This window comes from Equus quagga, unplaced genomic scaffold (assembly GCF_021613505.1).
Source record: "Equus quagga isolate Etosha38 unplaced genomic scaffold, UCLA_HA_Equagga_1.0 262_RagTag, whole genome shotgun sequence".
Classification (NCBI taxonomy): Eukaryota; Metazoa; Chordata; class Mammalia; order Perissodactyla; family Equidae; genus Equus; species Equus quagga.
This window is the reverse complement of record NW_025799867.1, coordinates 84,928-109,623: the sequence shown is the minus strand read 5'-3', so window position 1 is coordinate 109,623 and position 24,696 is coordinate 84,928. Positions and strand designations below refer to the sequence as shown.

The 24,696-nt window shown below is 40.7% G+C and overlaps 1 protein-coding gene across 1 annotated transcript in view; it reads left to right on the top strand.

The window, feature by feature from the left end:
• LOC124233847 (carcinoembryonic antigen-related cell adhesion molecule 21-like) overlaps positions 1–24,696 on the top strand; it is a 90,082-nt gene that overhangs the window by 62,034 nt on the left and 3,352 nt on the right. The window contains exon 3 of the mRNA XM_046651101.1: positions 17,378–17,384. Within this exon, the coding sequence (XP_046507057.1) occupies positions 17,378–17,384 (7 nt within the window). The remainder of the gene's footprint in view (positions 1–17,377; positions 17,385–24,696) is intronic.

Genomic DNA, 24,696 nt, shown 5'->3' with positions numbered 1-24,696 from the left:
TTTACTATAGTTTTTGACACTGCAAGAGGATGTGGCTTTGTTCTTTCACACCCTGGTATTATTTGGTCACAGTTACCACCTATCACCAGCGGATGGGTGTCAAGAGTCACATATTCTGAGCCCTCTACGTTCTGCCAGGATTCTAGATACTGGAGCTGATGCTGGGGGGGGGGAGGGGCACTTTATTCTCCATGCTGTCATGGGCTTATGCACTGCTCTTGCTCTCGGCTCTCCTGGGGTGTTGGATTGATGAGGTCACTCCCCATGATAGCTTCCACTCCAGTGGCTGCGAGGAACCTCAGGGATCTTTGATGTTCTCTCAAATGGGCATCCCCTCCCCTGTTCCTTCCCTCTTGCAGGCTGTGCAGCCCTGGATGGCAGCCTTTTGGGGAGGGAGTGAAGCTTTCTCTTACCCAATTCCACCTCCTCTGAGGAGGACTCAAGCCTCTCCACCCTCTGACATGTGGCTGCATGTGTCTCTCAGATGTCTTTTGTGTAGTGTAGATGTCCTCTGTTGGAGTATGAATGCATTTTTCATTATATCATGGAGCGGAGAGATCACCAGGAGAACTCTCTCTGCCATCATGCTGATGTCACTCCCTCCAGTGCTGTGTTTTCTGAACACACGTACATCTTCCTGTTAAGTATAATCCCAAGAGTGTGATTGTTGGTCATAGGGTGCATATATGTTCAGTGTAATAGGCAATTCCAGAAGGCTTTCCAAAGAAGTTGTATCAATTTACACTCCCACCACTCATGTGACAGTTCTAGTTGCTCCACATCCTCATCAAGTCTGGATATTACTTATATTTTTCTTTGAGCTTAAATTATATTTTAATATAAGAAAGTAATGATGTTTCTGTGTCTTTCCCTGCCTGTATTCCTTTCCCGTGACTACCACAGAAAACTACCACAAACTTAGTGTCTTAAAACCACATAAATTATTCTCTACAGTTTTGGAAGTGAGGAGTCCAAAATCAAGCTTTTGCCAAGGCTATATGCCTTCTGGATCCTTCATGGGAGACACTGCTTCCTCACCTTTTCCAGCTTCCAGAAGCTACCCCAATTCCTTCCTTGTGGCCTCACATTAAAGCATTCCCATCTATTGCTTCTGTGGTCACATCTCTCTGTGTCGCTATCTTATAAGGACACGTGATTCCATTTAGGGTTCACTCAGGTAATGCACCATAGTCTCCCTATCTCAAGATCTTTGATCTTAATCAATTCTACAAAGTCCCTTTGTCATAAAAGTTAACCATTTCAGGTTCCAGGAATTACAACATGGATATCTTTGGGGATCTGAATACACTGCCTGTCTCCTGCTCATCTTATCTTGGAGTTTCTTACCCCACAGTGGCCTCTTGTGTGGGAACAACATGTCTCAATGCCCTCTATGAGACCTTAATTCTTCAAGGAGCCTCACATATGGGTCCACTCTCTGTTCTGTCGAGTCTCTCCCATAGCTGGTGGGGCTGCAGCAGTCTGTCCTGTCTTGGTAACACCTGGTGGACTCAGCATGCCACTGCAGGTGTGCAGCCAATAAAAATATAATGCAAGTCAGGTATGTAACTTTTAAATTTTCTAATAGCCATATTGGAAAAAGATGAACAGAATTTCAACAATATATTTTATTTAACTGTATGTATCCAAAATATTATCATTTCAACATGTAATGAACAACAAAAATAATGAATTTTTTCATTCTTTTTTCACACTTCATCTTTAAAGTCTGGTTTGCATTTTACACTTACAGCACTTCTCAATTCACACCAGCCACATTTCAGGGGCTCAGTAGTCACATGTGGTGAGTCAGTACCATACTAGACAGCACAGACCTAGAGGAAGACTGAGAGGCAGAGAGAGGGGAGACTGGGTGTGAGGTGACATGGGATGGAGCCTCAGCGAGGGGACTAAAGGGGAGTCGGCCTGCACATGAGAGCAGGGCCTAGCTGTCCAGAACTGCCTTTGGTGTGGCCACATTCCCAAGTTTGTGCTTGGGAATTGTGAATAGAGGGGGTGGAGATGTGCACTCAGAGACCCAGTTAGAGCCCTATCCCTGATGCTGATGTTGGGGAGCCACAGCCTTTGGTGAAGCTAATTGTATTCACCTGTAAGATGATGCCCTCTTGATGGTGGATTGCCCTCAGGCATATGAAACCCCCGTCAGGGCTCTGCACAGTTCATGCTGCTGAGAGTTAGCTACTGTGATTTCTGTATTTTCCCCTTGTCTTGTCTTCCCAGAATCCCCATCACTTGAACAGTGCCTCACACATGGCAAGTGCCCAGTAATTGTTTGTAGAATGAATGAAAAGTAGAGCACTGGGACAGAGAGCCCCAGGCCCCCAGCCTTGTACTCAAACTTACCATCCAGCTGTCATTTTCTGAGTCCTGTCTGCCTGCTGGGCACTGTGCCAACCACTCCCAATGAGTTATCTTTGAATCTTCACACAGCCCTGAGGGGCAGGTACCACAACCATCTGGATTTTCCCATGCACAAACTGAAGTTTTGAGAGATGGTCAGTTGCCTAAGGTCACAGAGCCCATAGGGACCAAGCCATCAGTCCCTTGACCTCTGACCCACAGGGCCCCAGGTGTCCAGACCTCTGACCTCTGACCCAATGGGACCCAATCACTAAGTCTTTTGGCCTCCAACCCATGGGAACCAAAGTGTCTAGTCGCCTGATCACTGAGCTCTAGGGACCTAGACCCTCAAAAGCTGGCCATGAGCCTAACTAATCCCAAATGTCTGAATTCGTCTGGACCAGAGGGTTCTATATTTTATCAGAGTTGAGGGACCAGGAACTCAGGGGGTCTGGCATGGAGGGCCAGCAGATTCCTGACTCCACCCCAAACACACAGCCTCTACTGAGGCAGATGGGCCACTGCTCAGATTCTCTGACCCTGCTCTCATTAGAAAATGAAAGAAACCTTCTATTAACATATCCATGTGTGTGCACACATGAAATGGGCCTTCTCATGCCTCCCACATGTGGAGACAAGCTGCCTCAAACCACACCTGTGATCTTCTCACAAAACGCACTTCTTGTCTGTGTCCCTGGACTACAGTCCCCAGACCTAAGCCCCTTCTCACCACAACCCAGTCCAGTAGTTTCCACCACCTATCTCTTGCCTCCTGAGCCTCTTTCCAATGGGCCCTCCTTCCCTCCCCAGAGCCCTGCCCTGGACCAGCCTTGTCCCTGCCGATCTGGGTCTCTCCACTGACTAACACTTTATTTTTTGAGATATAATTCACACACCATTAAATTCACCCCTTTACAGTACACAACTCAGTAGTATATAGTAAATTCACAACATTGTATAATTATCACCACTATCTAATTTCAGAACATTTTCATCACCTCAAAAACAAAATCTTGAACCCATTAAGCAATTATTTCCTATTTCCTCCTTCCTCCAACCCCAAGCAACTGCTAATCCACTTTCCCTACAGATTTGCCTACTCTGGACATTTCACGTAAGTGAAATCATACAACATGCGGCCTTCTGTGACTAACTTCTTTCACTTATTATAATGTTTTAAAGGTTCATCCATATTGTAGCATAAATCACTATTTCATTTTATGGATGAATAATATCCCATTGTCTGAATACATGACATTTTGTTTATCCATTCCCCAGCTGTGGACATCTGAGTTGTTTCTATTTTTTGGTGATTATGAATAATGCTGCTATAAACACTTGTGTACAAGTCTTTGTGTGGACATATGTTTTTAATTCTCTTAGATATATACCTAGGAGCAGAATTGCTTGTTTATATGCTAACTCTATGTTTAACTGTTTGAGAGAAATTACCAGACTGTTTTCCAGAGCAGCTTCCCTATTTTACATTCCCACCAGCAATGCAACAGGGTTCCAATTTTTCCACATTCTCACCAACACTTATCACTTCTTTTTTTTGGTTTGTCGCCATCCTATTGGGTGTCAAGTGTATCTCACTGTGGTTTTAATTTCCATTTCCCCAGTGACTAATGGTGTTGAGCCTCTTTTCATGTGCTTACTAGCCACTTGGATATCTTCTTTGGAGACATTTCTATACGAGTCCTTTGACCATTTTTAAATTAGATTTATTGTCTTTTTACTGCTGAATTATGAGTATGTTATATATTCTGGACACTAGATCCTTATTGGATATATTTTTGCAACTGTTTTCCCCTTTTGTGTGTTATGTTTTTACTTTTGATAGTATGCTTTGATGCACAAAAGTACTGAATGTGATTAGTTCCAATTTATCTATTTTTTTCTTTGGTTGCTTGTATCAAAGTAGCCCTTTAGACCCTGCTAATCCACCCTCCACACAGTAGCCAGAGGGAGCTTTCTAAACTTAATTGATGTCCTCTCCTGTTCAAAACAGCCCTATATGTGTGACTTAGAACAGTGCTTCTCAAATAAAATATGCCAAGGAAGCCTCTGAGAATCTGATTAATGAAGATTCTGATTTGGTAGGTCTAGGGTGGGACCTGGGAATCCACATGTCTATGAAGCTTCCAGGAGATGCTGGTGCAGTGCGTGTTTTCCAAAAATGACCACAGCAATATTTCCTGTCCAACATGCTTCCAGAATCTTGCACTCACTACCCCACAAAGAAGTGAAGCCCATTTCCCCTTCCCTTGAACCTGGTGGGACTTTGGGATAGCCTCAACAAATGGAACATGGGATAGTGACTGCATGACTTCTGAAGCCTGGTCCTACAAGGCAATATGGTTTATGCCTGGCTCTCTGTGGAATTTTGCCTTTGGAATTCACCCACTATGCTATGTGAAAGCTTAATCTAGCCACATGGAGAAACAATACAAAGAGCAACAGAGGACCCAGCCAACAGCCAGTGTCAACTGCCAGGTGTACGAGTGAATGTGCTTTTGGATTATTCTAGATGATGCCTAATAAATCACTGTTGAGCAGAGATGAGCTATCCCTGCAGATTGCAGTTTTTAGAGCAAAATACATTGTCATCGTTTTGAAACAACTGGGTTTAGAGTTGTCTGTTACGCAGCAGTAGACATAGCTATAGCAATATTGACACTGCTGCTCTATGGACCACAGTTTGAGTAGCCAGGGGCTGGTTCCCTACATAATTTGCATGTGATGTCTTTTCTTTGTTACTCTCTTTCCATTCTTTATCTTTGCTTGGCTTATTTGTACTTATTCCTTCAGTTCTCCTTTAAGAACACTTTACTGATGTTTCATTTTTGGCCTGTTGCCTAATCTGAGTCCCCTCAACCCCTTGTGCCTCACTTACTCCAGCCCTGATCTCTCTTCATGGGCTCCCCCATCCCAGCAATGGTCATCTTTGTTGTCCCTGTGTGGTGAGGGTTTTTCCCACATCAGCTGGTCTGAGCTCTAGGAAGTCAGGCCTGGTGCTGACTTGGTCATTTCTGGATGTAGCTCAGTCAATGTGATGCTCAGAATGGTAACAGTGGGGCTGACCTAATCCACCCCAACTCCCTGAGTGTCTCCCCTGAGTGTGACCCCTGGCTGTGGGTGAGAGCAACTCCTTCCCAAACATCAGGGGTCACCCACAATGCTGTCTTTGAATAATGAGCATTCCCTGCCACATTGCCCCTTCCAATCTATCATTAGTGCCTAATGCCTCCAAGAATGACCCAGACCCTTTGTCCACAGACCCCCACTCCTCAGACCTCATGACTTCCACAGCTTGGATGTAGCTGCCAAGAGATCCCATACTGCCCCCAGCCTCTTTCTATAGTGCACAGAGAGGGAGAGGGAGCTCTGCTCATTTGCATGCTCTTGGAGGGTGTTTATTCTTCCACTGGGACTGTGGTTGGACTCCCAGTTCTCTCCAGCACCTCCACAGCAGAGGTCTCAGCATCTGCAGACCTGGCTAAGGTTGGCAAAGGATGGCCAGTGTAGGGATGGAGTCTGAGCCCCTAAGCCCCCTCACACACACACGTAGACATGGGGGACTCCACTGGACAAAAAGCAGGAGGCTGTTTTTAAGGAGGAAATCCCCACAGACATGGATTCAGCACCTCTTCTGACAACATCTCACTTCTCTGGGAACATCTTCACTCCCAACTAGAAAGTGTTTTGACAAGGAATTGCGAAAATGTCAGTGTGTGTTTGTCCTCACTGGCATTAATGGTTTTATGAATGTCTGAGTGTCTCCCCTGAAGAGATGTCTCTCCTCAGGCTGGACTTTCCACCTTCTCACTTTGGCAACTTTTCTGCAAACGTGGACTTGGGCAATAGTTCCATGTACAGCCATTTCTCCTCTGCTGCTGTCCGCATTACCTGCCTGTTTCCTGCAGGGGGAGCTCTGACACATTTGCAACACATCTGGGAATCTATGAATCCTCACTGCTCACCGGCTCACACACACATTCTATTTTCAAACATCTGAAATAGTGCTGTGTGATAGAAATACAATGGGAGCTACATGTGTAATTTTAAGTTTTCTATCAGTCATGTTTAAAAATGTAAAAATAAACAGATGAATAAACACAAGAAAAGATACTAAACATTACTTATCATTACAGAAGTGCAAATCCAAAGCACAATGAGATACCACCTCACACCCATTAGGAGGGAGAAAAAAGAAAAGAAGTGTTGGCAAAGATGTGGAGAAGTTGGAAAACTTAAGCATTGCTGTTAGGAATGTCAAATGGTACAACCTGTGTGGAACATACTATGATGGTTCCTCAAAATAGTAAACATAGAACTACCACACAATCCAGCAATCTTCCTTCTGAACATACACCCCAAATAATTGAAAGCAGGGACTTGAACAGATATTTGTACATTCTTTTCCATAGTAGCCATTCCTCACAATAGCCAAAAAGTGGAAACTCAAATGCCCATCAACAGATAAATGGATAAACAAATTGTGGTGGGTACATACAATGGGATATTATTCAGCCTTAAAAAGGAAGGAAATTCTGACACACGGTGCAATATGGATGAACGTTGAAAACATTACTCTAAGTGAAACAAGCCAGTCTCAAAAAAGACAAATACATTGTATATATATATACCATATCCAGTTATATACAATATCACTCCAGTTCCTAGAGTATCAAATTCATACAGACAGCAAGTAGAACGGTGGTTGCCAGGCGCTGGGGGAGGGGGAATGGAGAGTTTTATTTAACAGGGACAATTTAAGTTTTGCAAGATGAAGAGTTCTGGAGATGGGTGTTGGTGATGGTTGCACAACAGCATGTGTGTACTTAAAACTAATGAACTGTACACTTAACGAAGGTTAAAATGGTAAAATTTATGTGACATATATTTACCACAATAAAAAATTTAAAAATAAACAGGCAAAGTTAGTTTAGTCAGATTTTTATTTATCCAAATATACTCAAAATATTATTTCAATATGTAATTAATTAAGGTTATTGAAATGTCTTATATTCTTTCTATCATACTAAGCCTTTGAAATTTGGCATGCATGTTACACATACAGCACGCCTGAATTCGGTGCTCTAAATCCACATTTCTAGTAGATTTAGGGAAAATTAAACTAAGGGATTGGGAGCGTAAGAGGAATTTTGGATGAAAATAAGGATCTGGAAAAAATTATCAGAAGATTTGCTAGCAGTAAAAAGAAATTGGGGCTGACTTTGAAGGGGAAATTTAAGGAAGAGTTTGGGGGACTTAAGAGGTAAGTTAAGGATGCTTTTGAGAGAAATTAAGATTATATTTGGGGGAACCCTGCACTGGGTTATGCAGGAAGACTCCGTGGATAATCTATCAAAATTAAGGGAATAATTTGTGGGAAATTAAGAGGCCAGATAACAAAGATTTTGAGAGAAAAATAACAGTTTGAAGAAAAATTATGAGAAGTCTTTGGTAAAACCAAGAATGCTCAGCCAAATAAAAGAGAGAATTTAGGATTGAATAAAGGAAGAAGTTGACAGACTGTAGGGTTTGCTGATGGATTAGACATTAGCACAAGAGCAAGAGAGGCATCAAAATACCACCAAGATTTCTGACCTGAGCTCCTGGAAGGATGGAGTTGATTTTGACTGAGAAGAGGATGACTCTGGGCAGATCACGTTGGGAGGTGAGGGGAATAAAGGACATGTTGGCTGTGGAATGTTATATTGGATGTACCCCATGATGCCTAGTATTGATACTCTAGATCGACTTATTCTCTTCCAACTCCCTTGAAAAACACATGGAAGTCTGAGATGCTGAAGACAGTGATTCCTGGAATCTCTGACAGAAGATTCACGTTGTAGATAGGGACGTGGTTCTTGTGAGATGAATGTTGTGCTTCTCCTGGTGCTCAGGATGATGAAGGTGTTGGGTCACAAGTGGCTGAGAGTGGGAAAGCATTTGCTGCTGCTAATTGTAGCAGAGGTTAGCTGTGGTCCAAAACCAAATATGTTAGCAGCATTCTGATTTTCCTCGTTGTTCATCTAAGACAGAACTTCCTTAATGAGCCAGATTTCCAGATCTTTCCTTGAAGTTCTTTCTGGGAGCTTTAACTAGGGCCTGGTTCCAAATAAATAAGAAAATAGAAAGGCCAATTATGAACTAGTAATGATATTGGGCCATGAACAAGGTTATGATTTTGTAACTCCATACTCCTGATGTCAAAGAAAGAGAGAAAACATGACAGTCACCATATGTCATATGGACAAAGACCTAAGAAATTTGGGCTTCTTGGAAGAATCTTTTTTTAAAAATTTTTTATTGAGTTTATGATAGTTTACAATCTTGTGAAATTTCAGTTGTGCATTATTGGTTGTCAGTCGTGTTGTAGGTGTACCCCTTCACCTTTTGTGCCCACCCTCAACTCCCCCTTTCGCCCGGCAGCCACTAATCTGTTCTTTGTCTACATGTTTAAATTCCTCATATGAGTGGAGTCATACAGAGACTGTCCTTCTCTGTCTGGGTTATTTCACTTAACATAATTCCCTCAAGATCCATTCATGTTGTTGTGAATGGGACGATTTTATTCTTTTTATGGCTGAGTAGTATTCCATTGTATATATATGTACCATCTCTTTATCCAATCATCAGTTGATAGGCACTTAGGTTGCTTCCATGTCTTGGCTATTGTAAACAATGTTGCAATGAACATTGGGTGCATGGGACTTTTGGAATGACTTCAGGCTCCTTGGATAGATACTCAGTAGTGGGATGGCTGGGTCATATGGTATTTCTATTTTTAATTTTTTGAGAAACCTCCATACTGTTTTCCATAGCGGCTGCACCAGTTTGCATTCCCACCAGCAGTGTATGCAGGTTCCTTTTTCTCCACAACCTCTCCATCATTTGTTACTTTTTGTTTTGGTTATTTTTGCCTTTCTAATGGGTGTAAGGTGATATCTTAGTGCAGTTTTGATTTGCATTTCCCTGATGATCAGCGATGATGAATATCTTTTCATGTGCCTATTGGCTATGTATCTTCTTTGGAGAAATGTCTGTCACGTTTCCTGCCCATTTTTTGATGGGGTTGTTTGAATTTTTGTTGTTGAGTTGTGTGAGTTCTTATATATTATGGAGATTAACCCTTTGTTGGATATATGACTTGAAAATATTTTTTCCCAGTTGGTGGGTTGTTATTTTGTTCAATCCTGTTTTCCATTGCCTTGAAGAAGCTCTTTAGTCTGATTAAGTCCCATTTGTTTATTCTTTCTATTGTTTCCCTTGTCTGAGAAGACATGGTATCCAAAAAGATCCTTTTAATACTGATGTCAAAGAGTGTACTACCTACATTTTCTTCTAGAAGCCTTATGGTTTCAGTTCTTACCTTTAGGTCTTTGATCCTTTTTGAGTTTCTTTTTGTGAATGGTGAAAAAGAATGGTCAATTTTCATGCTCTTACATGTGGCTTTCCAGTTTTCCCAGCACCATTTGTTGAAGAGACTTTCTTTTCTCCATTGTAGGCCCTCAGCTCCTTTGTCGAAGATTAGCTGTCCATAGATGTGTGGTTTTATTTCTGGGCTTTCAATTCTCTTCCATTGATCCGTGCACCTGTTTTTGTACCAGTACCATGCTAATTGGATTACTGTAGCTTTGTAGTATGTTTTGAAGTCAGGGATCATGATGCCTCCAGCTTTGTTCTTTTTTCTCAATATTGCTTTAGAAATTCAGGGTCTTTTGTTGCCCATATGAATTTGAGGATTCTTTGTTCTATTTCTGTAAAGAATGTCATTGGGATTGTGGTTGGGATTGAGTTGAACGTGTAGATTGCTTTATGTAGTACGGACATTTTAACTATGTTTATTCTTCCAATCTGTGTACATGGAATATCTTTCCACCTCTTTATGTCCTCATCCATTTCTTTCAGGAAAGCCTTGTAGTTTTTGTTGTGTGGGTCTTTCACTTCCTTAGTTAAATTCACCCTGAGTTATTTTATTCTTGTTACAATTGTGAATGGTATTGTGTTCTTGAGTTCTTTTTGTGTTAGTTCATTATTAGAGTATAGAAATGCTACTGATTTATGTAAGTTGATTTTATACCCTGCAACTTTGCTGTAGCTGTTGATTACTTCTGAAAGTTTTCCAATGGATTCTTTGGGGTTTTCTATATATAAGATCATATCATCAGCAAACAGGGAGATTTTCACTTCTTCCCTCCCTATTTGGATTACTTTTATTCCTTTTTCTTGCCTAATTTCTCCAGCCAAAACCTCCAGTACTATGTTGAATAAGAGTAGTGATAGAGGGCATCCTTGTCTCGTTCCTGTTTTCAGAAGGATGGCACTCAGTTTTTGCCCATTGAGTATGATGTTGGCTGTGGGTTTGTCATATATGGCCTTTATTATGTTGAGGTACTTTCCTTCTATCCCCATTTTGTTCAGAGTTTTTATCATACATGGCTGTTGAATCTTGTCAAATGCTTTCACTGCATCTATTGAGATGATCATGTGGTTTTTATTCCTGAATTTGTTGATGTGGTGTATCACGTTGATAGATTTGTGGATGTTGAACCATCCCTGTGTCCCTGGTATGAATCCCCACTTGATCGTGATGTATGATCCTCTTGATGAATTGCTGAATTCGGGTTGCCAAAATTTTGTTGAGAATTTTTGCATCTATGTTCACCAGCGATATTGGTCTGTCCTGCTCCTTGTTCATGCAGTCCTTGTCAGGCTTTGGTATCAGCATGATGTTGGCCTCGTAGAAAGTGTTAGGAAGTGTTCCATCCTCCATAATTTTTGGAATAGCTTGAAACGTATAGGTGTTAAATCCTCTCTGAAAGTTTGATAGAATTCTCCAGGAAAGCCGTCTGGTCCTGGTGTTTTATTCTTTGGGATGCTTTTGATTGCTGTTGCAATCTCTGTGCTTGTGATTGCTGTGTTCAGATTGTCTGCTTCTTCTTGACTTAGCTTTGGGAGATTGTAAGAGTCTAAGAATTTATCCATTTCGTCTGGGTTACCCATTTTGTTGGCATATAGTTTTTCGTAGTATTCTCTTATAATCCATTGTATTTCTGTGGAGTCTGTTGTTATTTCTCCTCTTTCATTTCTGATTATGTTTATTTGAGCTTTTTCCCTTTTTTTCTTTGTAAGTCTGGCTAGGAGTTTGTCAATTTTATTTATCTTCTCAAAGAACAAGCTCTTTGTTTCATTGATCCTTTCTACTGCCTTTTTTGTTTCAATAGCATTTATTTCTGCTTTGATTTTTATTATTTCTCTCCTTCTGCTGACTTTGGGCTTTGTTTGTTCTTCCATCTCTAACTCAGTTAGGTGTAGTTTGAGATTGCTTATTTCTTGTGTGTTTAAGGTGTGCCTGTATTGTGATGAATTTCCCTCTTAATACAGCTTTTGCTGTATCCCATAGAGTTGGTATGGCATGTTATCATTTTCACTTGTCTCCAGATATTTTTTGATTTCTCCTTTAATTTCTTCAATGATCCATTGCTTGTTCAATAGCATAGTGTTTATTCTCTACATCTTTGTCCATTTCTCAGCTTTTTTCTTGTAATTAATGTCTAGCTTTATAGCATTATGATCGGAGAAGATGTTTGTTATTATTTAAATTTTTTAAAATTTATAGAGGCTTGGCCTGTTTCCCAACATATGGTCTATTCTGGAGAATCTTCCATGTGCACTTGAGAAAAATGTGTATTCTCTTGTTTTTGGATGAAGTGTTCTATATATGTCTATTAAGTCCAGCTGTTTTAGCTTTTCATTTAATTCCACTGTTTCCTTGTTGATTTTCTGTCTGGATGATCTGTCCAATGATGTGAGTGGGGTTTTGAGGTCCCCTACTATTATTGTGTTGTTTTTGATATCTTCTTTTGGGTTTGTTAATAGCTGCTTTATGAACTTTGGTGCTCTTGTGTTGGGTGCATAGATATTTATAACATTATTTCTTCTTGATGAAGTGTCCCTTTGATCATTATATGTTGACCCTCTATGTCTCTCTTTACCTCCCTTATCCTGAAATCTACTTTGTCTGATGTAAGTATTGCAACACTTGCTTTCTTTTGTTTGCCACTAGCTTGGAGTATTGTCTTCCACCCCTTCACTCTGAGCCTTTGTTTGTTATTGGAGCTGAGGTGTGTTTCCCTGGGGCAACAAATTGTTGGATCTTGTTCTTTAATCCATCTTGCTACTCTTTGTCTTTTTATTGGAGAATTCAGTCCCTTTACAATGAGGGTGATTATTGTTGCATGAGGGCTTAATGCTATCATTCTGTTGCTCCTTTTCCAGTTTTTCTGCATTTCCTTTGTTTCTCATCTTTTGTGTTTTGGCCTACCCATTGATATCTGCGGTTTCTTATGCTGGGTTTCTTAGTTTTTTCCTTGTTTATTTTTTGTGTCTCCGTTCTGTTTTTCAGTTTAGTGGCTACCCTGAAGTTTGTATTCAGAATCTTGTGCATAACATAGTCCATTTTCTCGTGGCCTCTTATTTCCTTAGCCTAAACCGACTCAGTCCCTTGCCTCCTCCCCTCCTAAGTGATTATTTTCATCCCTTATTCCAACTTGTGTTGTGAGTTTGTGGTTAGAGTGATAAGACTGTCTTTGTTTTGGGTGTGGTGTTTTCCTTCCCTTTATCTTAATGCTATAGTTGAATATTTGGTATCTTATTCTGATCCTATCCGTCACCTGACTCTGTGTTTTGTGATCCCTTTCTCCTTTTTTTTTTCTTTTTTCAAGTGTGAGGGCCTTCTTCAGGATTTCTTGTAGTGGGGGTCTCATGGCTACGAAGTCCCTTAGCTTTTGTTAGTCTGGGAAAGATTTCTCCCTCATATCTGAAGGATGTTTTTGCTGGATAGAGTATTCTTGGCTGAAGATTATTATCCTTTAAAGTTTTAAATATGTCATTCCAATCTCTCCTAGCTTGTAAGGTTTCTGCAGAGAAATCTGCTGAAAGTCTGATAGGGGTTCCTTTTTAGGTTATTTTCTTCAGCATTGCTGCCCTGAGTATTCGTTTTCTCTGTCATTCACTTTTTCCAGTTTTACTACTATATGCTTTGCAGTAGGTCTTTTTACATTGACATGTCTAGGAGATCTGAAAGCTTCCTCCATACACATTTCTCTCTCATTCCCTAGATTTGGTAAGTTCTCTGCTATTATTTCTTTGAGCACGTTTTCTGCTCCATTCTCCTTTTCTTCACTTTCACATATACCAATAATTCTTAAGTTGCACTTCCTCATTGAGTCGGCTATTTCTCTGAGATTTTCTTCATTTCTTTTTAACCTTAGTTCTCTCTCTTCCTCTGTCTGGAGCCATTCAACTTGTCTATCTTTGATTATGCTAATTTGTTCCTCTATGGTGTCCACACGGGGATTCAGGGAACCCGTATTCAAGTCCTCAGAATGTAATTCTGTGTTTTTATTGTTTTCCTTCTGGTCTGGAGCTTTTATAAATTGCTGGATGGTAGAGGAACGGTTTTTGCACATAGTGATATTATTCAGTTACAGTTACAGCCTGTCACTGTTAGATGGGGGTCGGGAGCTGTGTATTCTGAGCCCTCCACCTTCAGCTGAGATGGTGCAGCACAGCTGTGTTTTGGGGGGGCAGTTTCTCTTGTGTGCAGGCACGGGTTTCTGGATCAGCTCTCACTCTCTGATTTCTTGGGGCTTTGGCTTGATGGGGACCCCCATGTGAAAGCTTTTGGCCCCTTACAGCTTCTGTCTAGACTGAAGGGTGCTAGGGAGTCCTGGGAGATCCCCTAGACGTGCAACCTCTCCCCAACTCCTTCCCTCAAGGAGCCTCCCATGGCTGTGATCCTGATCTTTAGAGGAGAGAGCAAAGATCTCTCTTATCCCATTCCAGCTCCACCAAGGGGGGATTCAGCCTCTCCACCCTCTGTCATTTGGCTGCTGTGGGTCTCTGGGGATTCCTATGCTATTAGGATATTTTCTGTTGGAATGTTGTTGCTCCTTTTTGTTGTATGTTGGAGAGGAGAGAGTCCTGGGTGAGTGCACTTGGCCACGATGCTGACATCACTACCTTGGAGGAATCTTAATGAGGTATGTCAAGCTTGCCCAGAGGGGCAATATTGCTTTGATGTGAATGATTTACAACCCCAAGGGGATTTTAAGTTGTTGTCATGCAGCCTATTGCAGCTGTAACAATGAAAGTATTATTCTATTCCTGATATTCACTCTGTGAGCAAAACTTATTCTGGCTCCTTCCTGTTGCATGTTCTTTTTCTTGTATCTGTGCCAATATTGGACTTGGCTGTGATAAGCCCAGTGTCTCTGTTTTCTGTTCAGAGTGATCACAGGAAGGTTTGGCTTCTCATGTCTAGGCCACAATGAGATCTGCCCCAAACAGTTGCAGCTCCTCTGGATGGAAACAAAGTCATCTCTGAATAACATACTCTGAGGCTACTTACTTATTTTTCACTTTCAGGAATTATCTAAGGTCTTCCCTCTTGAAAGATGGGGACTCAGCTCCTTTCTTCCCCATCACCATAACATATCTCCTCTTTCCATTCCCATCTCTCCAGTGTTTTCTTAAGACCAACATTCAGTGTGGACTTTATCATGTCTATTTAATGCTATTCACATTTGAGCCAACTAGTTGTGATCCCTGCTGCCCCCACGCCCATCTTGGATTGTAGAGTAACAAATTTGAATATCTGACATATTCAGGGCTGGAAAACATTCCCTCTGTATGCTGGGGTTGGGAGGTAGGGAAGCTGGAGACCTACGAGATGCAAACCAAGTAGAAAAAGCCAAACTCCTACAGGCATGTATTCACAGCCCCCTCAGGTTACTTTGTAGCGGTGCTGTCTTCTGGTGGCTGCAGGATGTACTGCAGCTCCTGATGGGTCATTCTTTTTTTTCCCAAAGGGAGACCATCAACCCATGGTCCTTCCCAGGGGAAGAACCAGCTACATAAATTGCAAGACTCAGTGTAAAGTGAAAATGCAGGGCTCCTTGTCCAAAACTCATTAAGAGTTTCAAAATGGCAAAAGCAAAGTATTACACCTACCACTGGCCCTTCTAAGTGACCTTGACTGAAAAGACTGAAGCCTCTGTAGCCAGCCATGCCTCGCAGGGCAGATGGATGTGATCATCCTCCATGTGAATTCTATGCTAACCCAAGCCACAAATAACCTACACAAATGGTGAGCCCTGATTGTCTTTAAATCCCAAATGAAAGGGTTCTTTCTTTTGAAAATTTCACATTTTGAACTCTGACAATTATTAGGCAAATATACTTCTCTAACCAAAACTGTGACTAAATTTGAGATGATTTTAGCATCAAAGACAATAAGTGAAACACATTGATTATATGAAAAGCCATAATTATCCTCAAAGATAGACAGCAAAAACTATCCCCTAGACTATCCACATTGGAGGTGAAAGTAATCAACTCTTCACCCTGAATGTTGAGAATTCCAGGATAAATGTCCAGCCTAGGTCCTGTCCTCCCAGAAGTGGCCAGAGGCACCTGGGGTGAGGGAAACACCTTTGCATAGGAAGTGTTTTTGTCTGAATGCAGGATGGATGAGAGAGTGAGTGACTGTCCTTGTGCACCCAGATGACACAATGGGCTCAGGCCAGGAACAAAGTAGGGGATGCAACAGTAGTTGTGGTGGTGGAGCTGTGGATGTGACATATGCAGGCATTTAGGTGTCCCCTCAGGGATCCACAGGATCTGATGGATGATGGAGCTAATACTGGAGAGACAAAGCTGTCTCTGTCTGTAATGCTGGATGGACTCCTCTCCCTTGAAGGGGACTGTGCATTAGTTTCTTGTGGCTGCCATTACAAATTACCACACACTTGGTGGCTTAAAAGAGGATAAAGTTTTCTCTGGCAATTCTAAGGCAAGAAATCCAAAATCAAAGTATTAGCAGAATCACGTTCCCTCCAGGAGCTCCAGTAGAGATTAAGTTCCTTTCTTGTTCCAGCTTCAGGTGCTTGTTAGCACTCCTTGGCTTGTGGCTGCATCACCCCAATCCCTCTTCACCTGGTCTTCTTCTCTGTGTTTTCTCCTCTTCTATTTCTTATAAGGAGACATCAGTTGATTTAGGACTCACCCAGATAACCCATATGATCTCCTCTCAAGATCTTTAATTATATCTCCAGACAAAATTTTTCCAAATAAGGTCACATTACAAGTTCTAGGGTTTGGGCATGGATCTATCTACATTGGGACCCCATTCCATCCATTATGGGAAGCCTGAGCCTCTAGTTCAGTGCCTGATGGGATTTTGGTGGATGTCTAGAATACTGCCCATGAGGTGTCCCCTAAAAACTCTACAATGAGCTCCACTGAGTCTAGGGATCACCTCCAGCTTACAGAAATGAGAGGATGTGGAGGAACAGAGAGATAAGCCTGCAAAAAGCTGCAAGACAGAACCAGGTTTGGACCCCCAAAGACCACCAGCATAGGATCCACACATAGGAAAGGTTTTAGAAAAAAAGGGCTTTCCAGATTAGTAACACATGCAGTGGGGGACCTTAGCTTAGATCTTGGATAGAGAAAAGTAAAATGAAATACATTTTGGAAGAAAAGAGAAAATCAAATAGATAAACTGGACCACACAAAAATTTAAGGATCTCATCAAGAAAGTGAAAACAATAACCCACAGAATGGGAAAAAGTTTAGCCAACCACAAATCTGATAAGGGACTTGTATCTAGTATATATAGAAAAAACATGCACTATTCAATAATAAAAAGTATAAATAATTCAATTAAAAATGGACAAGGGAGCTGAATAGACAGATGGACAAAGAAGATACACAAATGGACAAGGAGTACATGAATAAATGTTCAACATCATTAGTCATCAGTGAAATGTAGATGAAAACCTCAGTGAGATACCACTGCGCACCCACTAGTAGAGCTAGAAACACAAAGACAGATAATAACAAGTGTGGAGAGTAAATGGAAACCCTCACCCACTGTTGTGGGAGTGTAGAATGATGCAGCTGCCTTGGAAAACAGTATGGCAGTTCATCAAACTGTTAGATATACAGTTACCATATGAGCCAGTTTTTCTGCCCTTAGGTATATGCCCAAGAGAAATGAAAAAAATTATCCCTAATAACTTGGACAGAGCACATTATTCACAATAGCTGAAAAGTGGAAACAACACAATTATCCATCAATTGATGAATGGGTAAACAAAAGTGGTATATAGCTAAGGTGGAATATTATTTAGCCATAAAAAGGAGTAGAGAACTATACATGTTTCAACGTAGATGAACCTTGAAAGGATTCTGCTAAGTAGAGGACGCCAGGTACAAAAGGCCACATATTGTATCATTCCATTTATATGAAGAAAACAGAATAGGAAATCCATAGAGACAGAGTGTAGATTAGTGGTTGCCAGGGGTTGGAGGGAATGGGGAGAACGGGGTGTGACTGCTAAGTAGTAAGGAGTTTCTTTGGGGATTTTGGAAATATTCTAAAATTGAATGGTAGTGATGGTTTCAGAACTCTGTGAAAATACTGAAAGGATTGAAGCAGACACCTTGCATGAGTGAACTGTATGGTATGTGAATTCTACCTCAATAAAGATGTTAATGTATATATTTAACATAGTCTTTAAGCAAGGTGAGTGTATTAGTTTTCTATTGCTGCTGTAACAAATGACCACAAACCAGTGTGAAAGTCTGAAAATAGACTGGGTGATAGATGAAATAAAGGAATTACAATTCTGTTAGTTTGCTAATGGAGTTGTGGTTACACAGAGGAATGTCATCTTCTGAAGACAGGCAGGTGGAAGTATTTTGGATGCAGCACTGAGATTCCTGTAATTTATTTTGAAGTGTTCCAGAAAACAACTAAATATAGGGGAATATAAAAATAGATAGACAAACATGACAAATAGGGCACCCAAATTATGACAATTTTATGTCTGTGGTGGGTATATGACTGCTAGAATATTATTTCTAAGCGTATGTTTGAAATTTGTCATAATAAAAAGTCACTAGTTTCCCACTATTTATATCAAGATCAAAATCAGGCAGACGTGTGGTGTGTACTGCTCAGAGATTAAACCACACTGAATCTAAAATTGTCAATTTAAATAAATTCTGGAGGTATCATCAGGTGCTAAACTCCACGCCTCCCACCTCATGAAGTGTAAACACCCCAAGAGTTAGAGTATCTGATGTTTTTCTTTAAAAAGATGTAAGCACTGTGAAGATGATGTTGGTGCTCAGCTGGGACCTTTCTCTGAGCTCCTGATTCACCCCCACAGATGTCCTCTTCAGCAGAGATTTGACCTCAGTGGAGTCACAGTCCCTTCCCCAGGAAGTTGCCCCAACCCACTCCTGACAGCAGCCAGCAGCCAGGGACAGCCTGGCACATGGCTCTGGAGTCAAATGTGAGGTGACTCTGAGCTGTACTTTGTCTTCCAGAGCCCCTGTGGTCAGGTGCATTAGGTCCCCACTCAGAAATGACCCTTGCTAGCTTCCTTGCTCTGTGCTGCCCAGATCCCCTGAAGCCTGTCCTCCATGAACCTCTGGAATCCTGTATCATGCTATGCTTCTAGGAAACATGACCCAACACCATCCACACCAACAGCGGTCCTAGAAAGCTGGCTCTAAGGGTAGATTCTGGGTGGAGTGATGACTCTCCCTGCTGAACATCAGTTGTGGGACCTCTGACATTTCACTTGTGGTGAGCTGGGGTGGTACAGGGGTGCACAGCTTGTGCACTGCCGCTGGGCTTGAGAAATGTGAGGAATGGTAAAGATAAGGATTGTGGAATCAGATGGCTACTTGCAAGTGCCTCTGAGTATTGAAGAGAGGCAAGGGCAGGCTCAGACCTATCCCTCAAAAACGAAAAGCAAAGTATGAGAGTTGAAGTGATCCCTAACTCTTGCAGCCAAAGGGAAGGCAGAGTTGAAGACCAGATACAGGATTTAAGTGTAAGGAGAAAAACTTTGGTGGAGCTCCCTGACTTGGTCTCTCCCTTTACTGGTTCCAAATTGTATCCTTTTCCTATAATAAAATGTAATCATAAGTATAGCACTTTCTAGACTTCTATTTCTCATTCTAGCAAAATATCAAACCTGAAGGGGTGGTGGAAATGCCCAACCAAGTTGGTCAGAAATGTAGGTGGCCTGGGACCCAAAAGCAGGGCTAGTGTGTGAGGTGATGGTAGTCTTATGAAGGAATTTGCTCTTAATCAGTGGGATCTGTGCTAATTCCAGTGGTTAGTGTCAGAATTGAATTGCACCACAGTAGTGCAGTGGGGTAAGGGACTAAAACCTTCAGAGAAGTAGACATGCTGGGACAGGTCTCCTATGTAAGTCGGAAAGACATTGGTCAAATTTCCAAACCTCGGGAAGGCTGGTGAGAATAGCACTGGTGAAAGGGACATCAGCATCACTGAGGTGCAAGTGGAGGCCATCCTCCACAGGTCAGGGTTTAATACAGAAGTTGCTGTTGCAGAGCTGGGCTCCATAGTAGCAATGGGGACAATAGGATCTTGGAATGGCAGAAACCAGCACTGAGCCATCAGAAGCAAGGTGGGTGTAATTACCACCATAAGCTGCAATATCAGAGTGCAGACAGATCTGATGAGATCTAGGAAATGACTCCTAGACATGCTGTCCTTAAGGACCAGGGATATGAATGGCCAGCAAGGGTGGCACTATTTAGACATAATCAAGAGATGAAGAATGGAGGAACAGAAGGCGGAGGTCAGTTGCCCCAATAAAAAGTCATGATCTTTGCCCAGTGAATATCTCAAAAGTCCTCGAAACCAGGTTCTTTGGACTTCATGGGGAGGGTCCCCCCAACACCAAGGCAAGTGTCACCCAGAGAATCTATCCAAAGAATGATTAATCTGAAAAATACTATACATCACAATTATATTACGAATATTCTTAATCATAACCTTCACTGCCACAGAATTAATCCTATTCTACATCTTATTTGAAGCAACATTAGTCCCAACTCTAATCATTATTCCTTGATGATGAAATCAGACAGAACGACGCAATGTAGGACTCTGTTTCTTATTTTATACACTAGTAGGATCACTCCCACTTCTTGTTTTGCTAATCTTCGTCGAGACCCTTAGAGGTTCCCTAAATTTCCTAATAATTCATTTCTGAGTCCAAACATTGCCCCACTCTTGATCCAATATTTTCCTCTGCTTGGCATGTTTAATAGCATTCATAGTAAAAATACCTCTTTTTGTCCTACACCTCTGATGACCAAAAGTACATACAGAAGCCCCCATCTGACTCCATAATATTTGTGGCTGGGCAACTTTAAACAGGTGGCTATGGGCCATTAGGAATCACAAGACTACTAAATTCATCAACAAATTGCATGTCACACCCTTTCCTTGTATTATCTTTATGAGGAATAATCATAACCAGCTCCATCTGTTTATGCCCAAAAAACTTAACATCAGCAGTTCCATATTCCCATCAGCCACATAGCACTATAATCATATCTGTTCTTATTCCAAAACCAGGGAGTTATGTAGAGGACACAGCCTGATAATGACCCACAATATCATCTTCTCAGTACTATTCTGCCTGCAAATTCAAACTATGAATGAGTTCACAGCCAAACTATAATCCTAGCTCACAGATTACCAACACTCCTCCCACTCATAGCAGTGTGATGATCACCAGTAAGCCTTACCAACTTAGCTTTACCCCCCACAATAAATCTCATTTGGGAACTATTTGTGATAAGATCATTGTCCTCTCAGGCTAACAGGATTACCATTCAAATAGGAGTGAATATTATCCTTACCAAACTCTATTCCCTTTATATACTAATCATGGCACAATGAGGCAAATACTCATATCACATTAATAATGTGAAACCATCATTTACACAAGAAAATTCCCCCATAATTTTATACTTACTACCCCTTTTACTCTTATCACTTAATCCCAAAATAATTTGGAAACATAATCTAAATAAAATTTAATAAAAATATTAGATTGTTAATCTAATAATAGAAGCTTAAAACTTCTTATTTACTAAAAAAGTATGCAAGAACTGATAATGCATGCCTCCATATATAACAATAAGGCTTTTTCAAACTTTTACAGTTAATAAAAATAAAAGTAATTGGTTGGTCTTAGAAACTAAAAAATTGGTAAATCTACATAAACATATTCTCTTCTTTTGTACTAGTTTTACTATTTATACCAACTCTACCAATTATAATAACCAATCCTAGCATCCACAAAAATGACCTATCTCCATATTACATAAAACTATAATTTCATATGCCTTCAGTTCCAGTCTAATTCCCACAATATTTGGTTACTCAGACCAAGATATAATTACTTCAAACTAGCACTGAATGCCTATCCAAACACTCAAATTTTCATTTAGCTTTAAAGTTGACTATTTTTCAACAACATTTATATCAGTAGCACTTTTTGTGACATGAACAATTACAGAATTTTCAATATGATATATACATTTAGACCCCCAAATTAACTTCTTGTTCAAGTACTTATATCCCTTATAACTATATTAATTTTAGTTGCCACCAAAAACCTCTTCCAACTTTTCATAGGATGAGGAGGGGTGGGAATTATATCATTTCTATTAATTTGATGGTGACTTGGCTGATCAGATGCAACACTGTTGCCCTCCAAGCAGTCCTATAAAATCTCATTGGAGATACTGGATTCATTATATCAATAGCGTGATTCCTATTTAACATACTTGTGAGACTTCCAACAAACCTTTATATTCAACCTCAGTCATATTAACCTTCAATTAACTGGACTTCTTTCAGCTGCAACTAGCAAATCCACCCAACTTGACCTCTACTCATGACTCCCTTAACTGTAGAAGGTCACCCACCCACCTCAGCCCTACTTCATTCAAGCACGATAATGTAACAGTGTCTTGTTACTAATTTGATTTTATTCACTAATAGAATATGTTAAAACCGTTCAAACATGAACACTGCGTAGGAGCCATCACATCATTCACAGCAGTTTGTGCCCTTACCCAAATAATATAAAAATAATCATTACTTTCTCCACCTCAAGCCAACTAGGCCCAATATTATCAACTATAAGCATTAACCGACCATATTTAGCATATCAGAAATAATCTTCTAAAATGAAGAGTCTCAGGGCCACCCCAGTGGCGCAGCAGTTAAGTGCACATGTTCCACTTCAGTGGCCCAGGGATCGCTGGTTCAGATCCTAGCTGCTGACATGGCACCACTTCACAAGCCATGCTGTGGTAGGCATCCCACATATAAAGTAGAGGATGGGTGTGAATGTTAGCTCAGGGCCAGCCTTCCTCAGCAAAAAGAGGAGGATTGGTAGTGGATGTTAGCTCAGGGCTAATCTTCCTCAAACTATTCAAAGACAGCACCCCATTGTGAGCAATTTTGGAGCCTCTCTTTTAGGGACGACGCTTAAGTTGAACTCGAAACAGAGGTTCCCCAGAATGGCCATTATAATTTCAAATTATCTCATAAGTTTACTTATTTTTATTTGCTTATAGTTAGATCAGGAATTTCTGGGCAGTTGAAGTAGTGAAGCTTCCTATGGGAGGAAGAGGTGCAGCATATTCAGCTTTGTTTCACTATCAGGGTCACTGGTGTAGTTGTCATTTTCCAATCTGGCATTTTTTGAATTTATTTCATTATAAAGAAACAGTAAGGTATTCCTGATTTTACTTAGAAACCTCAGAAAACTTAAAATAAGATTGCCATTGGTTGTTTAATTTTACAGCTCGCTTTTTCCAATTGCATATGCCAATATACCATTTTGGGTAATCTGAAATTACCCCATTTTGGCCATTTTAATGTGACATCTTCTTTAGCATGTTTCACAAACATTGCCTGAAGGGTGGATGCATACGTTCCTACAATTTCAGGCAGAAGTAACCCTCCCTAGTGTGACCCAATGCTTATCCCCATCAAATAATCTATAAGACAATAAGGCAAAAGAGATGCCATGATTTCATATAAAGCCCATTTAAATATACTAATTTTCTTTAAAAGTTTTGTCTTAATTTTATCAACTCTTATGCCTCTAGTCATAGTTTCCATTGGGATTCTCTCGATAAGTTTCAGTCTTGTAATATTGTGTAAGGAAAGCATTCCCAGACAGACATAACCTCCTTTCCCAAAAAACACTCAGGGAAAGGTAACATGACCTCTTTACATAATATTAGCTTAAACATTTTAATCTTTATGATCTTACTAACCTTAGCAACCTGTTGCCCAAGTGATTGTTGGTTGGGTTTCTCATTGTGATTTCCACCTTGTAGTTTTTAAAAATCTTTTCATACTGGGTGAAGAGACTGGCCATGTTTTTGGTCCTTCAGAGTTGGGGTATGAGAAGGGGGCCCTTTAGTTGACACAACCTTAAGCAGTGTTTATTAAAAACTTTTTTTAACCCATTAATATCTGGTTTATTTATCCCTTTTTTAACTCAGCAGGTAGCTTTTCCATTCTTTTATTTGCAGGGGAAGATTTGCCCTAACCTAACATCTGTTGCCAATCTTCCTCCTTTTTTCTTCCCCTTTGCAAAGCCCCAGTACATGGTTGTGTATAGTTTTAATTTCTTCTGGTTCCTCTGTATGAGCCACTAAAACAGCATGGCTACTGACAGATGAGTACTGTAGTTCCATTCACAGGAATGGAGCCTGGGCCAATGAAGCGGAGCATGCCAAACTTTAACCAGTAGGCCACCTGGGCTGGCTCTCCCATTTTTCTTTTTAATAAGTAGCTAAAGATTTTTCAACCTTCTGAGATGAGTCCTGTGACTCTTCCCTTTGTTTTTCCCACATTCAGTATTTGTTTGTTTTACCCCACTGTCTTATTTTCAATATTTTTAAGATCCTCTTTAAAGATTTCTGCCTTGTTGAGAAAGGCCTTTATTTTTCTTGTAGTTTCTTTCTATTCTTTTGTTAAATTGTTTTCATTACCATCTGTAACATCATGACAGGAAGCTGAGAGCCAAAATTTGGTTAAATTTCATCTCTTTCTTCTTCAGAGGTTTATAACTGAAAACATCCCCATTTTTCAATGCATAACCCAGAGGGTTCCCACTGGGAATCAAATCCAAATTTCCCATTATGGTACCACCCATACACACATATTATATGTATTCATATATATCCACGCTACCATCAAAACAGATGGAGTCAAGAGTTAGTCCTTTCAAAAACTTAGGAGTCTCCCCCAACAAAATCCAGAAAGCTGGAACAAAATTCCTGAAACAGAGACAAACCAGCTACAGATTCACATATACACATGCACACGCAAGCAACAAAACAATGGAGCTTGGAGTTCCCCTCTGAGTGAGATCTCTAGTCCTTTCAACA